The following is a 20726-nucleotide window of genomic DNA, read 5'->3' on the forward strand; positions in this document are numbered from 1 at the left end:
GACAGCTAACCTACCACGAGAGGGTTGCATGAGACTGAAATATCCCTTCCTCAACAAATCATCTTGTCTGGAATTCTACAGTATGGGAAGCTACGACGTGAACACTAATGTCAATTCCAAATTATTATACTTACATTTTTGTTCCTTTCCTTTTCTGCTGTCTGATAACATGAATAGCCGGAAATGAAATGAACAATCAAAACGTCAGTCATGATGAAATCCCTAAAACAATATTTCGTGGGAACATTTCACAAATCGAGAAGTTCATCGCCTGTGTCTTGCCATTCTCTAACGTATATATTTGATAATCCCTAGAATTCCTTTGAAAACAGATATGTTTGCAGTTCTCTGACAGCTTTCATGCAGTGAACATATTGTGTAGGATTTCGAACACAGTCAGTTTCAATATGAATGCTTCGTGGCTTAACATATATTGCAAATATCTCAGAAATGAATCGTCCAATGAGTAATCACTAAACGCCATCGTCACCCAAGTACATTTTTGTACACTTAATATTCCCTTAGCATCATTATTTTGTCTCTGTCCTTTGGAATAAACCGTTCAGAATAATCAGGAATATGTTAATGCGGTTCGCTGATTATCTCGGTTTATACATATATATTGTATCTACTTACGCCGGTAATGGAACGGTAATAGGTTGCCCATAAAAAAACATACCTCCCTACGAATCTTTATTGCATGCCGTTATTACACAAGCTATCATTTTCACCTCTCTTGAGAGTATACAAACTAATTTACTTGCCAACATTTGAAAGCCGAATTGATCTCAATCTACCGGGTACCCATTTACTGCTTTAGAAAAAAATATTTCCAGTTGGGACACTATTAGGTTCTTCATAATGTGTCAGTAAGTGCGGGTCATGATCAAATGACATGGGAGTGTGATAAGCCATCAATCTACTCAACTCCCAAACGATTTGAGGTACGTCATCGTCACCATTACTGTGGTGTTCCTTCATGTCATCTTATCTGTACTTACATCGGCAGATTGTCGTTTGTCCTCAGAAGTCTGGATTAATAGGTTAAGAAAAAAGAGGAACAGTAAGAGATTGTCTAATAAGAACACATCAAAGACTCATAATCATATTTCCCTGTCTGTATACTTCATATGAATTGAAAAAGGTATATACACACCATGTTTTGCACGTACAGTCCAATTTAATTGCCTCGGTGGATTTGACACAAATACGTTCTTGATAAAGGGTAAGAATTCTCTTCAATGGTCATGCCATACTACCTATTAAATACATCAAATAGCCACAAGTGTCGTGTAAAATGTACTAAACATGATGGCAGTCAGATTCTGACTGATCCTTTTAACACTGATATAAATCAGTATGTGAACCAATTTTTTCAGTGATTGATATAATGAATAACGTCCACCGAGGGTCCAGTAGATGAAAAATTATCAATTACATAACAACATGCAGAAAATATTGAAGAACTCACATCTTCCAGTCGCTCAAGCTCTTTCTCTCTGGAATCCTTAAAGAAAGCAGTAACAAGTTATACTTAATGTCAAATCAATGTAGAAATTGGAATTAAGTATCGTTTTTACGGTTTTCACAGTCACACTATAAAGTGGTGATATGAAAACGGCAACATAACTTTGAGAAATATAAAGCCACGGGTGATACCTTATATTACTGTGTCTAAACTTAACTCATTAAACTGCAAAATGAAATATTAACCTCTGAAGTATTGGACGAAATGTTTCAGCAAAACGCAGCCGTTCTGAGAGCGGTAAATTACGACAGATATTAGACAGATATCTCATAATGTGTTACGGATTGATGCGACGAGGCAAAAACATGATGTACACAATCACCAGATTGATGAGTCCTATTTGCCAAACTCCCTATATACCACGTTTTCCCCCAATCCCTTCCCATTACTGGTCGACAGAGACTCTATGTCAGAGATTCGGACGTCTGCACAGACCCTCGTGTCTTAGTGAGGATTAAATATCTTGACACCCCGACTCGAAATGCTTCCCAGTACACTACAATGTATTGTACTGTTAAGCATTTCGAGTCGGTGCCATCTCATAGTTTTTTAACGTTTAATCTTCGCAAAGACACGAGGTCCTGTGGACGTTCGTAGGAACTAGATAAGAATTCTCTCTTCTTATGAGAGTCCAATTCTTCATAGCTGACAGGAAACGGTCAGAGGACACCGCCCATTAGATGGGCTTAATGCACATTGTCGTGTTCAGGATGTCGAACGTCGTGGCATCAGGGTCATGCAAAGAATCTGGTGCGCAAAGATAACTCGTCTTTGATGCCAGTATCATTTACGCACCTCTGTGTCTAGATTCTGATGTTCTGAACTTTATACAGCTGAATCCAGACACCCTATAACAACTGGACGTCTGGCCGAACAAGAAAAGAATACCTGCAAGCAAACGTCAAAGTCTGGCTTCCTGGCCACCACAATATTCTGTCTTGTCCGCCACAGAACTTCTGAAGGACTCTCTGTACCACCAGATCAGAGAAGGCCAGTTCCTCCACTCACAAGACAAGATATTGTTCGAACAGGGGCTAAGGTTAGCGAGTGAGTGAGTGTGATTTTACCCCGCATGTATTGCAGCAATAACACAGCAGGGGGACACCAGAAACGGGCTTCACACATTGACACACTAGGAATACTAGATTTAGAATAGAAAACAAAATATGCGTTTATGAACCAGAGTTCATTGCATGATGAATTTTATAAGCATTGCATAGAGCAACTGGGGATATTCCAGGATTCCTCGACCTTCTTGATGTTGTTGACAAATTCATATATGTTAGGATGTGGTTTTCCTACACGTAATTTTAACTTGTTATGGAAGTCTTCCAAATGCATATTTGTTCAGGGACCAACAGTTCCATGGTGATTCCAAATTGGTTTCTTAGTCATAGTCTAACCAAGTTCTTGTCACATAGTCATTAAAAGCCTGGATTCTCTCTGTTGCTGGGCCGTTGTCCATGATCTCAATCCAAGCATCTTGGACTCGGTCAATGGGTAGGAGTGAAAGTGCACAAACTCGACGAACATAGGCTTGAACTTGCAGATTGTTCTGGTAGTCTCTGGATAAACCCTCGTCTATTGTTTGCCTCTGGATTGCTTGGGTGTAGTGGAAAAATCACCCTCGTATATCTGCATCTGGAAAAGCCTCTTCTGTTGCACGAATGGCAGCACTCTCCTCCTTCGTTGTCTGGATAGTGCAGATTTCATGGTGAGAAATACTGGAATGACTGCAGCTGCTTGGATATCCCAACTCCCCAACCTCATCTTCATATATTTGCTGAACTGGGGTTGCGTCTTCTTGAACTCGGTTCCTAAGTCTGCTGAGGACATTAAACCTTTAAGGCTCTTCAACTGGAGGGTGTGCATGTCGGGAAACTGTAGATACGTGGTCACCTATAGTACTTAACAGGGCATTGCATCCTGCAAAGACACATTTCCAATGTGTTGCTAATTTACGTTTAACATTGTGACGATAAAGATACCCTACACGAAAAACCTGTTGTCCACCTCGCTGAGATGTAACATATTCCACACGTTGAATATTTGCCATACTGGTATGTCAGGAACATGCAATATCTTCATTTATGTAATGCTCATACTGTATATTTCCCTTTACTCACATATCTGTAGTAGTTTAAATTAATCTCTTTACAAAGTCAATTGTCTAAGACTGTTATAATAACAACCCTGTACTCACAGATCATTAAGCCAAAATGTCAATGTTTCTTCATAAAATCACCTCCCTACATGTCAGTTGTTTTAAATTAGCAGAGTAACACTACTTGTTGACTCATTATTGTACGGGGGTGTAGGTTACTGCCACAATTACTTCTCACCACATTTAAGTGTAGGCGAAATGCATCTGTAGGCGAAATGAGAACAACCCACATCTCTTTCTTGGCTGTTGTTTAATGCCGCACTCACCAATGTCGCACCTACTTGACAACAGTCTGTATATAATCGAATCTAAATCGGACTATTCAAGGGTTGAAAGCATGAGCATCAATACACAACTGGGAATCGACGACATGTGTCAACTAAGTCATCGAATCTGCCGATCGTTTTCGTCAACTCTTATGACAAGCATGTGTTGCTAAGGACCATTTTCTAACCCGAATCTTCACGGGTAACATATGTCTGTGCTTTCTCCTCTTCAATTTAATTTCATCGTGTAGGATGACACAGACAACTTGCCTGCATACCGAGAACTTCACCCAGTCGAAACTATGCTCATGAGCTCATTATCTCTGAATATTAAGTACATCTGATTACTTGAGATAAAATTATTTTGTTTAGAAAAGCTCTTTCACCCAGCAGTTCTTTATTCATGCCTCAAGAAACGGTTCAGTCGTCTGATGTTTAAAGCGGCGGTTATCTCTTGGAGGTTCGTCCCTCGTGGATTCGAATCTAAGCTCTGCCCTGTTTGGGGTTATTGATTAGTTTGAACTATACCCGTGGGTGTGAGTTTCGCCGTCTTCACAGAAGGTCAGCATGCCACGATTTAGTGACGTATAATTCCAACTCATTCTCCGGTGTCCACACACTTTAATGACTACCAACCTGGATACATTGTATACATCTTATCAAATGACCTCGGGTTTCCCTTTTTTTAGTCGCAATTAAAACTTTCTCAGTTGGCAATAGTATATGAGATGTTGTCGGTTGGAAATTCATTTGCACTACGATATTTACCGATACATGCAAATGTGCTATATATTTTACGGCAGTTCTGCGGCTAAAAAGGGGGAACTTATCATATATACATACATGATACAACATGTACTTACTAGTCGTTGTATGTCCTCGTAAAGGTTTTCCTTGGTGAATCAGGAGACAATAAAAGACATAAATCAAACCCAGAAAGGCTGTTCTTTAAACATACTGTTATACTTTCACATCACTTCTAAAGAAAATCTTTCTGACCTCTTCAAAACAAAAATAACCTTCTGATCACTTCTAAACAAAATAGATTAAATAAATTAATTAATCGAATTTGACAAAATGCATTATGATATGCACAGCAAGCTTAATAACGGAATATACAATGTACAGGCGAGATTGATAAACATACTATTCTGGAAGATAGACATTTACTATTATACACTGGCATAAATCTAGCTGACATTTTCCACAAATGTCATGGACAGTTCCGATGCAATGGGAAATCATTTTTGATATTTTTCTTTTAACAGAATTTAAATTTAATGGAAACATTTTCACTGTCCTATACCCGATATGAATATGATAAACTCGTATGCACAATTGAAACTTCTTATGTCTTTTTTTAATTAATGTTGTCGTTTATACAAATCCCAATACGTCTTATTAATTAGAGAACAACTCAGAGAATAGATAGTAAGATCAAATATAACATATGCTCTCTAAACATATTGAGTTTCTTAATAATGAACTGAAACAATGCATAAAGACTAAACTAAACAAAGCCTTCGTGGACGTATAATAAGGCTGTATCTAAAACGACTCAAAACACTACAATGTCCGTGTATTGTGCTGTAACAATAGTCGGTGGTTAATTAATGCGTCGTGTACAGGGTAAGCAGTGCATTCTCTGCCTATGCTAATATTACCTACAATCCAAATCTACAACAACACTTAACGTTTGTGTTCTGTACTCTCTGTTGACGGTAAATGTTAATTATTCATGTTCAATCACATAAGCATCTTACCGCTCAACGTTAACAAACTTTAAGTTCCGTGTCTTGAGAGTATATTTTTTAAAGTGATGCAAACTCCTAAAGGTGTGATACTAATTTATTTCTAAAGACACCTGTACTAGATCATGCACTAAAACTAAATCCGCGATAAAAACTAAGCGATCTATACTACTCAAAGAAATTAAGGAACACCCTATTCTTTCATATATGTATCTGTGCTCCTTGAGTTCCTATGAGTGGTATATCTATGCTACGTCGCCATCAAATGAAGCTGACATGCAGAACATAGATTCTAATATCAATGAATAAATAAATGAATGTATCAGCGTTTGTAAGTTTCACCATGCAACGCATATCCTGAACTAAGTAAGTTAGGGATCAAGGATAACTGACGATTAAATAAAATTGGGAGCATATATTACTCAAAATGCCCTCAAAACTATCAATGATGGCCACTTTTCCAGTATGGTACGAATTGCAATTCCCATTTTAACATTTACTCGTACATATGCAGGTGTAGGGCCATTTGGGTGAATGATCCTCCAGGCCGTTAAACGTAACATGCAAACATACATGCATATATTCTCTCATACCTTCTTGAGCATGCATAAATCATAATATTATGTATGCATGCAGTTTCTGTATCAACCTATGATGCACACGCATGCATGTGCCAGTTCAACAACATGGCCAGTTAATCATGCATGTGTAAAGGTAAACCTGACCTCACCTCTTCAGGTGTGGTGACATCTTGACCCTAGACAGGTACGACAATGAGGGAAACATCAAAGGGTCACAAGATCTTTCATGAAATGCCGCGCAAATTGATAAACCTTGTGTAGTACGTTGTTAATTGTTAAATGGTGATCAGTATGTATAAACATCTGTACAAATTCTTCACTTTACACCGCACATAGGGGTTCCATATTTAAATTAAAATTTAAATCAAATTATATAGATTGTAAACGCGCACAAAGACTCAATAGCATGTGTCTATATTTCATACTTGTTTAGTAACGGCGTTAGTACCTACACCGAAACGTCGCACTCGGTGCAGTAAAGAAGTTGACTATCCATTGAACCTTTCCTTTATATATTACAGAGTCGAGTGTGTGGTTCTGTTTCACTGCACATTATCTGTTGTTCCTGTACAATACTAAAGACTGGTAGAATATGTTTCAACGTCAAGGTTAAGGCTACTTAATCAAGCATTGTTGATGTTATTTCAAGCAATATTTCAAGTGGACACACTTACGCATGACAGCATATAGAAATAGTCTTGACTTCGAATCAGAGAGAAAACCTATCTTCATATTTTGTTTTTTACAGTGTATTACAGTGTTTGTTGTCTGATGAACAATTCACTTGGCCTTGCATGTGTTTGTGACGAGTGCCCCTAGTGGAGCAGGATACGTAGTAACACAGCTATATGAATGTGGTTCGTAGTCATATGATAAAGTCGAAATGCGCATGGAAAGTCCTTTCTATTTGAGGAAATAAAAGAAACAAACAAAAAAGGGGGCATGTACATGGCACATTCGGACATATGACACATTCTGGGACAGATGGCCTACGGAAAGACATGCTGTAGCAACATGCAAGGCAAGGCTGGTACTTACGTTTGACGGTTCATGGAACTCTTCCTCCTGTAGATGTACATCAATGAAATGATAACATGGAACAACACAAACATTAATTTCACAATGTTCAAACACAACTTTATGATCCCAACTTAAACTGTTCGGTGTACGGGCGTATGTGGCCTGTCATCCAGATCCGGTAGTCTAAGTAAATCTAGTCTCAGCATTATTCTTTACACTCCTTTAGTAGTTAGATAGTTAAAGTCACTCTACTTTCTGAAAATGAAGAGAGTCTGGTTGCTTTGTATCATATTTTAAGCATAGGCGATCCATGTTTATTATTATTATTTTTTTTTTTTTTATATTTTTTTTTATTTTTGGGTCCGGAAAGTCTACGAATGAACATTGAAACTCTCGTGAAAACGGGTACAAAATTCAACCGTGCAACACAAACTACCCCTTTCTCACAAAGCCGTATCCTTCCCGGACACCGTAATTTAACGAGGGTTTTTCTGTAACATAACTGGCATGTTTTACTGACACTGGCATTTTGTTTACAATGGATTGGTGCATTAGTACTTTCGAGAAGATCTGTTGTTGGTGAGTCACTTAACTCAATTGTTCCTAGTCATTGATCAAACCATCAGATCGCTGTATCCGATAGAAAAGAGTTTGATGGGCATTTCGTGTACAGCTTGGATGACACGTATTCATTAGAGTTGACAGTGTTTTTTGTCCCTTTTGAACGTTTATTGCACAAAGACAATGGCCTTTTACGAAGAAAATGAAACAGAACTGATATGAATGAAGGCATCAGTTACTACTGGAACGTATCAATAGAGCGCCAGCATCTACCATTAAGTTCATTGTGTTTCCAAGGGATAGTCTAATCAATGGGAGGCGCATGAAATATTGACAGTTTATTGACTGTAACAGAAAGCATCCAAGGGAAGGATCTAGGAAGCTGGTCTGTGAGGATGAGGTCATGATGCCTTCACAAGTTACCATCAGTTTCACTTCCCATACATTCAACATCGGTGAAACGTGTAAGGCAAAAATGCTTGTCCTTTATATGAAAACCGGATATCAGCACTTGTTTGGGAGACATATCTTCATATCGTGTTCACCAATTTTGTCTTTACACCAAATTGAATCTGTTTTAATGGATAATTGAAACTGACTATTTTCCAGCTTTGTCCATTTTATTTGCTTTCACTTATATTATATGACCTCTCCAGTTATAAGCGTCTGTTGTTTGTAATAGATTCAAGGCACCGTGTGGCTTTTCCCCTCAATGCTTTAACCAATTAAACAGAAGAAGTCAGTGATTGCTCTCATGTTGATAAATATCTCGCGGACGAAATACCAAACGTATTTATGCTTCACATATCATTTAAGATCACATACTACCCACCCATAGCTGATCAACATTTATGATACATTAATCTTAAAATATGGTGTGTCAACATATATGATCATACACCCCCGTTCATAAAATCTTTAATTGTTTTGGGAGGTTTCAAAACTGATGACCTCAAAACATTTGTTACAGTGGTACATAGAAGCTTCCTGTTGATCCGAGACACTGGGGTGGATTTCACCATGCACACCGTCATACCGTGATACGAGTTCCTCATCATGTCATTCAGAAATTACAGACAAAAAGGACTTCACATATGTCAAATCCTCTAGCTTACCGCAGGGAGCAATAAATCAGTTCCATTGTGTAATGTTCGTTAAACCCTCAGCTGTGCATTAGGTACTGATAGGATATCACATATCTCCTTAAATCATTTAGATGCCCTAAGTAACCAGCCTCTTGAAGAACTGGGCTCATTTCATGTTCACGAAGCAACCTTTCCTAAGATTAACCTTAACTCCCATTCTTTAATATTGCACAAAGGTTGCCTTATTAATTACAACCACCTTAGGGCTTTGTGAAAGGAGGCTCTGGTCATCTGGTATTGAAGAACGATAACTATGGTTTAACTGGGCACTGAAAAACAGTTGGTGACCCGGCACCTGACATTAAACCCAGGTATTCGCAGCCTGGTGCCGCAGAACTATGAGCGACCTGGTATTTTAAGACCAATTCGTAATTTGACAAAGAATAACAATCATCCTCCTTGCACAGAATACAATATGTAACAATGCACTGAAAACATTTTCAGTAATGTGCATTTGATGTAAATTTAAGCAAACAGGGTGCGGAGGAATAAACAGTCGCCTTGCCTTTAAGACTAATAAGACAAAACGTTGCTGACAGATGTCACGGAGTGAAGAGAGCGGGTTTAGAAGCATAAGAGGAATACTTAGAAAAATGAGGCAGTCTGTCTCTCTTGGGACTTGGGACTGCCTCTCTAGGTTCCTCAAAACCATTTTAGTGTTAAAGTGATCGTAACTCACAAACCTTAACACAAAGTTACGACAGTAACTGTTGTGAACGAGACCAGGCAGGTCTTGGTAATGTTTTGTTAGTGTATTTAAAGCCATTGCAAACTGGAGGTGGTCAGAATACAAAGCGAGTACATATTGAATCAGTGCTAGCATGTCCTAGAATCACTTGTTACCCTCAATTTCTGCAACCATACACACGCCACCAGTACTAGTATATTTACAACCACTACTGAATCCGCCCGCGTAACCTAGCCTATGTTAAATATGCTTTTATTTGTCGTAACGAGCACTTACAATTGATCATGGCCAAATGTATTCTTTTATACATTTATTACAACTCTGTATGTGATTCTCTTGTACAGAATAAACGATTGTCCTGTCATGGTTAGTCACATGACCTCAGTTTATGAATGATAATGCCAGACGCCATCGTTCTGTGGAAGTGACCTCCTACCCACCAGCGGATCTTTCTGACTCTGGTGCTGCTTCAGACTCCAACCCAACGTACCTCTGCAGCTGGACGTAGTTTGGTCCTTGAGCCTTTTATAAGGAATCTACGCCATGTAGAATCAGAATTTCACCCATAGTGGCAGCAGTTACCGATTCGCAGCCCTGAGTCCAAATCTGAACCAAACATGTCTCTTGGCTTGAACCTCCTCCTCCACGCTTGTAAACTGAGATGGCGGGATTCTCATACTGCCATTGGATGTTGTTACAAATCACATAATAAATGCTAATTCGAATAAATATTGTGAGCAATTGTGACATTCCGTCTATTTTCGATGGTTACTTTCGTGTTGTGGAGCTACTCACAAATCTCCAGGCTGACGTACACGCCAATGTGTGAAGAAGATGCGATTGTAAAGTTACATCATGAGACGAATAGGTACCATTTCACAATTGACCAAATAACCAATATCACGCGTTTGAACGAACATTCTGTGAATCTTTTCGAGCATCAAAGAGTATTTCTGTTCCCGGATCGTGAGATATGAAATTGAGATCAGTTCCGCAAAAGAAAATGAAGCACTATATTTCAAAATGCTTCCTAACCTGGTGCACCACGGTAAGTAAACAAGACGTGAAAACAACAGACATGCCTGTACGAACGCCCCCTTTAAACAAATGTTAATATTTGATGAAAAAGATGACGGAGGTTAATTAGGTTTACCGTTAATTGCCTGAACGAAACAACAAGTTGTACTAATCTAACGAAGTAGGTTTCTTCGTATTGGTTATGACTTTCACGAAAGCCAACAAGTGTAACTTAGTATTGTCTATTGTACATGACATAACTATCGAACGTAATATCACAGAAGGTATTTGCTAAACACATACTGATATATGTACTTCATCTTGACCCAGAGAATATCCACAAGTGACAGACATGTTTCAGTAAGAAGCACTATAGAAACTACGTCATATCAACACAAGAACATCTGTCTAGATGTAGTTGGATATATTTTACCGGTCACAGGAACAGATCAGATAAGTAACTTTATTATGTTAAACCTGTTTTCATGTCAGAATATTAATCTGAGTAGGTATAGTAATTACATCATCACATCGTATACACAGACTTAAAATTTAACAAAACAATATAGATGCCTGTGATTCCCCTTCTTCAAACGTACCGTTATTCAGCAGCTATGATCTTGTTTCAAACAACGGTACATTTTTATAACGGTAAATAGAAAAAAAGCGTTGGTTTATCAAAAGGTTTTAATGGAAATTGGAAAATTGTATTTATTATGTCAAATAAGATGCGTTTTAAATGAAACTGACGTTAATGCTCCATCATTTAAGTTAAACAACATTTTAGTCAATGCGTTAGTTAACTTGAAACGACAAGGTGCCATTGTTCCTTTGATAAGTAATCGATTAGTTTACTTACATTTGGATCTACTTTAAACGTCTTGGCAGAATTCTTGTCCATGATTCGGTTCCGCCACCGCTTGGCAACAAGGCGTGCACGTGCAAGGCGTGCAATTCGTGGTCTGAGATAAAACCCCGGCTCGGACATTGACTGGAATTAATGACGCCGAAAGTGCTTGCCTACCAACTTAAAATTCCATTCAATAATAATTAAAGCCAACGCGATACAAGGCGAGATGTTTGTGTTCCAAATGATATTTCCGGCGTTAGCAACGAGGGTTCATTTATTACGAATTCATGAAAGTGCGTGACGACAGTTATCATGCGTGAAATATACGTGTTGTAATCAATAGCAGTTATCTCCCTTCTAAACCAAAATAGCACGGATGGGGGTCTATTTCGGCAGGCGTTATTCACGCCATCAAAACTGATGCGCAGGAGTTGAGATTAACAAAGTTATCTCCCTTAGATGCTTTTCAGAAGTGAAAAGGTATCATACCGCAAGTACAAGCGACATTATTCAGGATGATTTCGAAAAAACACCAGTCTACAATGCCCTCCCTCGAGTTTTGGCATGATCAGTCTCGTTATATTTACAACAAAATACCCTTTTGTACCAAAAACCTATTGATTAATACTTATCATAACTTGACAATGGAATCGATATTGGCAGAGCCATGATCAATACTGAATGTGATATTGGCACCGCGCTGCTCTTTTGTCCATGTTTGCGTTTGACTGCATTCTCCGCTCCCGAGGGATCTTCTCAAAGAATATCCTGAATAGGAGATGTTTGATTCAGAATGGGATGTTGACTGAAGCGAATTCTTCATCTCAGATGGTTTGTTTTAACATTTGTGCGCTACTATAAATCTATGTCCATCATTATGTTACAACAAAACACCACTTACTATAGAAATCTATGATAATGTTATATGTTTTGAAAAGATTAAAAAAAACATAGAGAAATGCATGTGTGTTTTATGCACCATATTTAACAGTTACTGTTATTACCAGTATTTGCCCTTAACCCTGAAAAGCTACAGGCCCTAAGGAATCAGAACGATAAAATGCTGTATGACCTGATCAGAATCATTCTCTTCCCACAGTGGTTACTTGTCATATCTTCCCATGTAACCTCTGTTCTAATACAACCCTTTCAGGGTGCGAGTGTTCAAGACTCGTGATTGGAGGCAATCGGATTTACTAGTGCAGTCAGCGACCTTGTTTCAAAAGTGATCGTTCGCAAGATCTCAGTAATTTCCGGATGCATCATGAAAACTAGAACCTCTTCCCGAGCGCGATACTCAAATGTTTCTTCTAGACAGAACTCAGTCATGCCATATTTGTTTCTCCACATTGCTTGCATTTGTCAAGTTGAATCTAGGCCGATGTAACACGTGTTCTGATTGGACAGAAAAAAGGGAATTAACTCTACTGCCATATTTTGCCGCTAGGGAATTTTATGAGAACCGCGAAATATGGCTGTATTAGAACAGAGGTTCGTAGGAAAATATGACGAGTAACCCCTATGGGAAGAGAATGGATCAGAATATGTAGTGCCTACATTTTAGCTACTATACAACATTAAAGTAATTCCCGGCAAACGAAAACTCAGAGAGATAGCAAACTAGGCTAAAGACTAGAATTCGTTTACAACAGAATCAACTTCCATATACAGATCCAGGTCTTCTGAAAAGTATGTAATCCAAACTGCTACCTCTAATATGATAGCTATTTCACTTACAGACAACAGTTGTTCATCGAGATAAAAACTAGAAATCACTGAATGACATTTTTGTTTGAAAAAATAATAGTCTTAGTCATTAGGGATGAAAAAGCTGTCGGCCATATGGACCTGCAGAAATCAAAAGCTGTAGGTCGGAGGTTTTTGCAGTCGGCCTCGAGTTTACTGACAGACGCTAATTTCGAACGCTGGTGTAGCTAAACTGACGTTTTTTGATACAACAAAGTACATCAATGAATATTTAATGGCCAATTACATTTTGTATGGTTATGAAAACGTTGTTTTATCGATTGTCGTTGTGACATATTACCTAGCATTTAGACAACAGGGTTGTAGAACGGCAGAATTATTTTATTGCAATTGTTCTCTCAGTAGACAGAATAATCGTAGAAATCTATAGGAGTGGGTGAATGCGTTCGTTTAGTTTTTCGCAGCTTTTGGCAATGTTCCAACAAATACCCGATTTGTGCTTTTATCCTGTAAAAAAACTGACTCTAGCCCAATCCAGCGGTCACAATATTTTGTGTGTGTAGAAGAGTTTCAATGTTTTTTGGGTTTTTTTAACAGAAGCTTGTCTGTAGTATATTGATTTATCTTTTGTGGTAGTCCTCTTGACTGTAACTGCGATCATAGGTAGAAATTGACATCTTTTTGTTAAACAGACCCTAAAACAATTAATTCCAGAAAGCCAATGCAAATCTGTGATATGTGACAAGTCGGGATTCCTGCTTCTAGGGACTAAATAGATAATAGTTTTAGTTGTGTGTCGGCATTTTATATCTTTCAGTTCCACACATTATCATTCTTCTAAAATATTGAGAAAGAGTAAATTCACTGAAACCTTCCGCGATGAGGTCTTCAAAGTAGCTGTTTTAATAAGAGGTTGTCATTTTTATTTGAGACCTCTGGTTAAACAAACCAGTGAAGATCCGGGTTAGAACTGGTCTTCAGCAACGCATGCTTGTCGTTAGACGCGACAAACAAGATGACAAGTGGTCAGGCCTTATGACTTGGTTGACACATGTCATCATCTCGCAACTGCGTATATCAATGTTAATGATACAGATGATCTGTTATTTCCAGAGCGCCACTGTATGACTGGAATGTTGCTCAGTGCGGCGTTAAACAACAAATAAACTGATTAAAAAAAACAGACTCGAGTATTTTCCCGTGTCATCGTGGAATGCTGACTGCGGAATATTTTCCCATAATATTTTGAATGTAAATATATTGTTTTAACGTTTAACTGACAAAATCCTTCTTCATAAAACGACATGTGTTTGCATCGTGTGGCTGACAATGACAACCCTAGAAACATAACACATATTATTGATGGCACGTGTCAGTGTGAACGTGTTTGTTTCTGTGCACATAACATACATGTATTTTGTATGTTGATTAATTTGCATAACCCGTGGTGCTTTGTGTTTACTTTCTGCTGCTACCAAAATATTCAAAACACTCAAGCCAGGGAAGTTGTTATGTAAATTTTCACAAGCGTCTTTGTTGAAGGATTTCGTAGCACTGAACCGCGGTTCAGTCCACGTATTTCATGGCATTGAATGTCAGGTGCTTGTTATCAAAGTCTTGTGATAGGAAACCTGATATCAGAGCATTGTTGTACTTTCCCTTTGTCTCCGCTGCGCAGTTTTAGAGTCTAAACACCGGGTGTCACAAAGCCACAGATCAAAAACTGCCCGAGTATGAACCTGGTGATTAATACACACAAAATAATATATTTTGGCATGTATCGCATGTTTCATTAAACATAGAACTCATTAAATAATACTTTCCTTCACGATACCATCATTTTTCCACGACACCTCCAGATCAATCAAATCATTTTCAAAAAGATTTGCTTTTGTCATGTGATTAGCGGACATGTGGGGATTTTGGGATAGAGATAGGGTGTGGCAGTCAACAGGGCAATGAGGGTGATTCTCGTCACTAATATGTTCATATTGCTAATCTGTCAACTAGCTTCACCAAACACAAACACAGCTGTCAACAACACCAACACACAGTTACCAACATTATGTCAACTAATTAACTGGATCTAGATTTTCGAAGCTCTCTTAGTGCTAAGATAGTCGTAAGTCAGTGTTAATATTGGCATTTACGACTGTCTTAGCACTAAGAGAGCTTCGAACATCTAGGCCCTGGAGTAGTTGTGAATAAATACCCTCCCAACTAAACCACAAACGAACACAGCTGTCAACATCATGTCAGATACACCAAACCTAAGTTGTCAACGAAGCCAAACACAATTGTCAATATTCAGGCACATCAAACACAAACACGGTTGTCAATACTCGACACACCATGGCATCGGGCGTGACAACACCCTCCCGTCCATGAACAGTTGACGAACAGATAAATGTCTAGCCCGGGGCATTGGATTGTCACTTTCCAGTGAAGACAATTAAGTAATCAACAGTTCAATACACCCAAGTGAAGGCGACACTTTGGTGATGTACGACCCTCCCGGATCTAATGATGTCTCCAAGGGTCAGGCCAGATAACGGTACAACCAACATGACAACGGATAGTCGTGATCGATGCCTCCCCAATCACTCTGGATATTGCATCATTGACTGACTGATTGATTTCCACGAAGTCATTGATTGGCAGTATTTGATTGTTCGACAGTCATTGATTGACAATATGTTGATTAATGCTAAGGTTAAAACAGCATGGTGCTTAGAGTAGTGTTGATAGACAGCAGAGAGATTTGCTTTGTATGAGATATCGAACTCGTTTTTAAGATGGAGATACCTTACAGACAACAATCAAGGCGTAACAAGTACACAGGACATTATCGACATATTGATCAATTCGGCTGAAGAAGATAAGGGTACACGTCCTTGAGAACGCAAAAGTACCATCCTTTGAAATTTTAATATCCAGAAATAAATGTATTGAAGGTTTTAGCCGTTACATGCATTATTACGTGACGAGCAGTGAACCTTATCGACATGAAAGCACGGCGTTGAAGAGTTTAGTGGACTGTTGAAGCATGACTTTGGAATATTCATGAACAGAGTACTGAAAAAAGTCTTTGTCGTACTTTCTGAAACATTATATTGCCTAATAAAATGCTTACCTGTGTGTGTTTCCTGTCGTCTTAACGGGGTGCATTAGTCATCCTTGGTGGTGACGTCACGTGTTTAGCAAACATTGTTATTTAAATACTGCAATTGATATTTTTCAACCACGAACAATCAGTAAATGTGTATATAGCAACAAACACCGATTGTCAGCAATACACCAATTCACTTTGATCTGCCACTAGTTCTTCAGTTAACAGTCTCGGTGGAATTAATGGACTCAAGTTGGTTCCGCTGAAACAGCAGGTTTTGAAATGCATTGCGTGGTGTTTACAGCATGGTTACTTGCAGTGTCAATACTATCATATATATCCTCTGATGTGACGAAACAGTAATAGGGGTGGATCAGTCCTCGCACTGAGAAATGGCGCCCATCTTACATGTGACCATGTGACGTTGTTGCAGAGGTTAGTTTTGGTACTTCTGACCTTATGCACCGGAGGACGTGTGTGAAATACGTTTAAACATTTACCGGACATGCGGAGCAGTCTGGCGTTATATGTTACTTGACAACATCGAATGTCACTAGCAAAAGTTTGTTCCGTAAATTTCGTTACGTTTACATCACAATATCAATACATAAATACATAGTATATGTATGTCAGGCAGGGTAAAGTTCAAATTTTGAGTCTGAAACCAGTCCCGTCAACATGGTTAGCTGAAGGTTAATTTTAGAAACTAGGATGCCGAGAATATAACAAGTTACTCAATGTCCAAAACACGGAACAAATCACCATTAAAAACAATACTCTCATTTCGGATTCTCTTACCGGACAGAAAGTTTACTAGCTACGGGCCAACGGGTTATTTCACACACTGATGTGAGGATTGAGAATCAGACTGCATGAAGCACACATCATGAAAAATGCTATTTTTGACGATCCGACTTCAAAACTAACAAGCAGTGTAACTCAAACAGATACTTTGTTTGTTGCTGAACACTTTCCATTATATTATATATATTATTATATATATATTGAATAGATATGAATACGATACTGAAACTGTGCTTAACTTTTCGTCAACGATTATCGTCCACAATTCAGCACCAACTCAGCATGACCTCACACTTTCATCATCTTTGTTATTGCATCCAGGGTTACCCATAAAAATAAGGGGTGACTCTTTCATAGTCACCTGTCCTAATTTTATAAAACCTGCCTTGCATACTTAACACCGGCCCCTTATTACCTGTGCTTTGTTTATGGGTAAAAAGCAGGTAAGGTGAGTGAACGCCGAGTCATACTGGTCCACGTGTAACCAAACTGCATAAATCGATGCTCATGTCAGTCATTGTTTTGTGTGATCCAGACTCACATGTTTTCAGACCAACATCATGTAGATGAAAAAATGCTTAGTTTGGTGTTGAAAAAAAAACCCAGGCAAACACAAGAAACAACATATGGCTATGACTTTTTAGCTGTTCTGACTAACCTGGAAACTAGTAACCCATACTTGTCGTAGGAGGCGACTAACGGGATCTGATGGTCCGACTCACTGACTTGGTTGACACATGTCATCTATCCTAGTTGCGTAAACACAGGATTATCTGGTCCAGAGTTGATTATTTACAGACATTTTCACGCAGTTGGAATACCGCTGAGTGTACGTATCGTTAATCAAAAACAAACCAATGCGACTGGCACGACATTTTACAGACGCTTCTTGGAATTTAGATGCTTGGAACTGGTCTGTAATTAAGTCTGTGTATAATCCTGCCATATAGACATGGGGACTTTAAATTTACATCTGCTACAAAACTATCACTTGGCATTAAAAATAGATAAAATAGATATGTATAGACTATAGTTCTTGGAATATCAGTCAGTGGGTTTTACGCCGCTTTTAGGACTATTTAGGACCTCCCTGCTTCACACGTTGTACCCATGTAAGGAATCGAACCCGGATCTTCGGCACGACAATCCAATACATCAACTATTCGGTGTACCCCCCGACCCCAACCGTGTAGAACACAGACGTATTCTTCCTGATCTTAGGCATCTGTCACAAGCAAACATCTAAACGACGGGGAATATACCGCAAGAGCATATCAATATGTTAGATGTAGCATTCCCAGAATAATGTGCCCACAAAAAAGGACAAAAGGAATCTCAGTAATATTCCAGTTAAATATTTTGTAAATAATCGAGTCTGATCAACAGTGTGAGTGTCAGTCTACGCAACTGGGATACGATGACATGAGTCAACCAAGTCAGCGAGTCTGACCAGCCGGTCACGTTAGTCGCATGGCTTACTGAAGACCAATTCTGACCCGTATCTTCACGGGTTCAGGAAGATCACAAACTAAAGACATGATACTTGTAGTTTACGAGTATCCGTTACACTCTCTATGAGAGCTTGGAGAAAGCAAAGATAAAACTAATCTCTCAGGTCATTTACTCAAGACTGCCAATTATATCAGTAATAACACGATTAATGTCTTCGTGATTCGTACACAAAGACTGCAAACAGGTCAAAGAGCCTGACTACCGGATCCTGTTAGTAGCTTCGCACTACAGACGTGGATTTAATACTGAAAAGTCATCCATTCCAACCCAGTTCCATAGCAGTGTCTGCAATAGTAATGTCTTCTACTGTTTTGGACATTCATGTACTGGACAATACCTGTCATAATAACCATAATGACCAGATGCGCGTCCATTTGTTGGCTATTCGCATATACTTAGGTATGTACGTACAACATGTATAACTTACCAATGTCTGGCCTTGTGAGGGTGTATTCTTTTTTACAATTCTGGCATATGACACCGAATGAACAAAGTTATCATTTGGCTTTGTGGCTTTGCTATTGTTTATTCTGTCTGTTATTTACCGCTGCTTCATCCTCCAGTGACTCCAATGATTTTTGCATGACTTATTTATATCTTAGAAACAGTTACCCATAACAGACACAAGACATTAAATCAATGCGTCCGTAACGAATGCTGAGAAAACGAATATATGTCAGTGATTTACAAATATTGCAAAACTTGGATTTCATATTTAGTGGTTAATCACAAAGAGACGCAAGTCGGAGACATTTAGAACTGATAAATCGTCAGTATTGACAAGCCAAGGCTCATAATCACGGCGAATGGAGTCTTGCGTGCACAGTGGTTAATGAACAGTCACCACAAAACAAACATTGCCGTTCATGTGTTTAGCATACAGTCCTTCCCCTCGAGGAAAGGTCGTCAAAGTGCATCATTTCCGAGTAGAACATCCAATGATTCCAGGACGACATTGGGAAATGAACGATTCACAGAATGTCGGACATTCTGTTTCGATTCCAATTGTTACCTACCTACTACTTTAGACACCTTCATACATAAAAAGAAACCCATTATAACAGTTATAAGCAAAGAAGGCAACTCCCTTCTATTTTGGTTATCATAAAAGTAACCGTTTGGGTATCATTAATATAGAGAGAATCTCACCTATGTGTCTCACCCAAGAGTTGATAAAGTAACAAATATCCGAGGCTTTACCTTTTTCAACAAGTGTTGATATAACTGATATCAGTAGACACGAGGGTGAGATGCTATTTATCATCCAAAATCATTCTTCACTGGTCTTTAATGAAAAATGTAATCTCTGAACACAGCACTGGCATTAGATTTGCAGTGCAGCGATGTATTAGCGTTGTGACGTCATCAACTTCATGACATCATCCAAGGAGATATCGTCTGATCTCACACAAGCGATGTCTCCTGTGGAACACCGTTTTTAATAATAAATAATATTATCTATTTTCACTTTAATTTTGCAGCATGCTGAGGAGTTAACGCTGAAATAAATATTCTGTTCTGGTGACTACGGCCAGGAGAGATCAGAGGTTTGATAACCGGTCGCGTCGTGCCAAAAGAAGGAACTCGTTGTTACCCTGCCTGGGATAAAACATGGACTGGTTGACACAGAGTCAGTGTACCGTATCCCCGTTAAAGATGCCATTGTATCCCATTGGGTCAGCGGCTAAAGTCCAATCTAGTTCAAGTTGTACACCCGTGCATGTTTGTCTCTGAATAAGTGCAATTTCCTTGAACCTGATACCATAGATACACAGCTCCATTTATTTAACAGTATTGTTTAACTCTCAAGTTATTTCAAACATTTTTGTCTTTCGTTTATTATATTGATTCGCTCCCACTCAGATTCCAGAAGTGAAAACAATATGTGATAGCTATCATTGGATAGGTATTCCACAACGACAGAAGAAGAGGTGTCGCGAAGATGTGGATGCGTCGAGGCGCATTGAAGTCCTCTCGAGGGAAGAATTTGGTGATAAATAATTAAAGAAAGCTTCCATTGAAC

At 38.7% G+C, this 20726-nt stretch overlaps 1 protein-coding gene across 1 annotated transcript in view; it reads right to left on the reverse strand.

Annotated features, from left to right (window-relative positions):
- LOC137268713 (echinoderm microtubule-associated protein-like CG42247) overlaps positions 1 to 20726 on the reverse strand; it is a 77781-nt gene that overhangs the window by 51612 nt on the left and 5443 nt on the right. Inside the window, exons 5-8 of the mRNA XM_067803310.1 lie at positions 7329 to 7355; positions 4822 to 4851; positions 1472 to 1507; positions 1002 to 1031 (exon numbers count right to left, since the gene is read on the reverse strand). Coding sequence (XP_067659411.1) covers positions 1002 to 1031; positions 1472 to 1507; positions 4822 to 4851; positions 7329 to 7355 — 123 coding nt within the window. The remainder of the gene's footprint in view (positions 1 to 1001; positions 1032 to 1471; positions 1508 to 4821; positions 4852 to 7328; positions 7356 to 20726) is intronic.

The sequence above is a fragment of the Haliotis asinina genome, chromosome 16 (genome assembly GCF_037392515.1).
Source record: "Haliotis asinina isolate JCU_RB_2024 chromosome 16, JCU_Hal_asi_v2, whole genome shotgun sequence".
NCBI lineage: Eukaryota > Metazoa > Mollusca > Gastropoda > Lepetellida > Haliotidae > Haliotis > Haliotis asinina.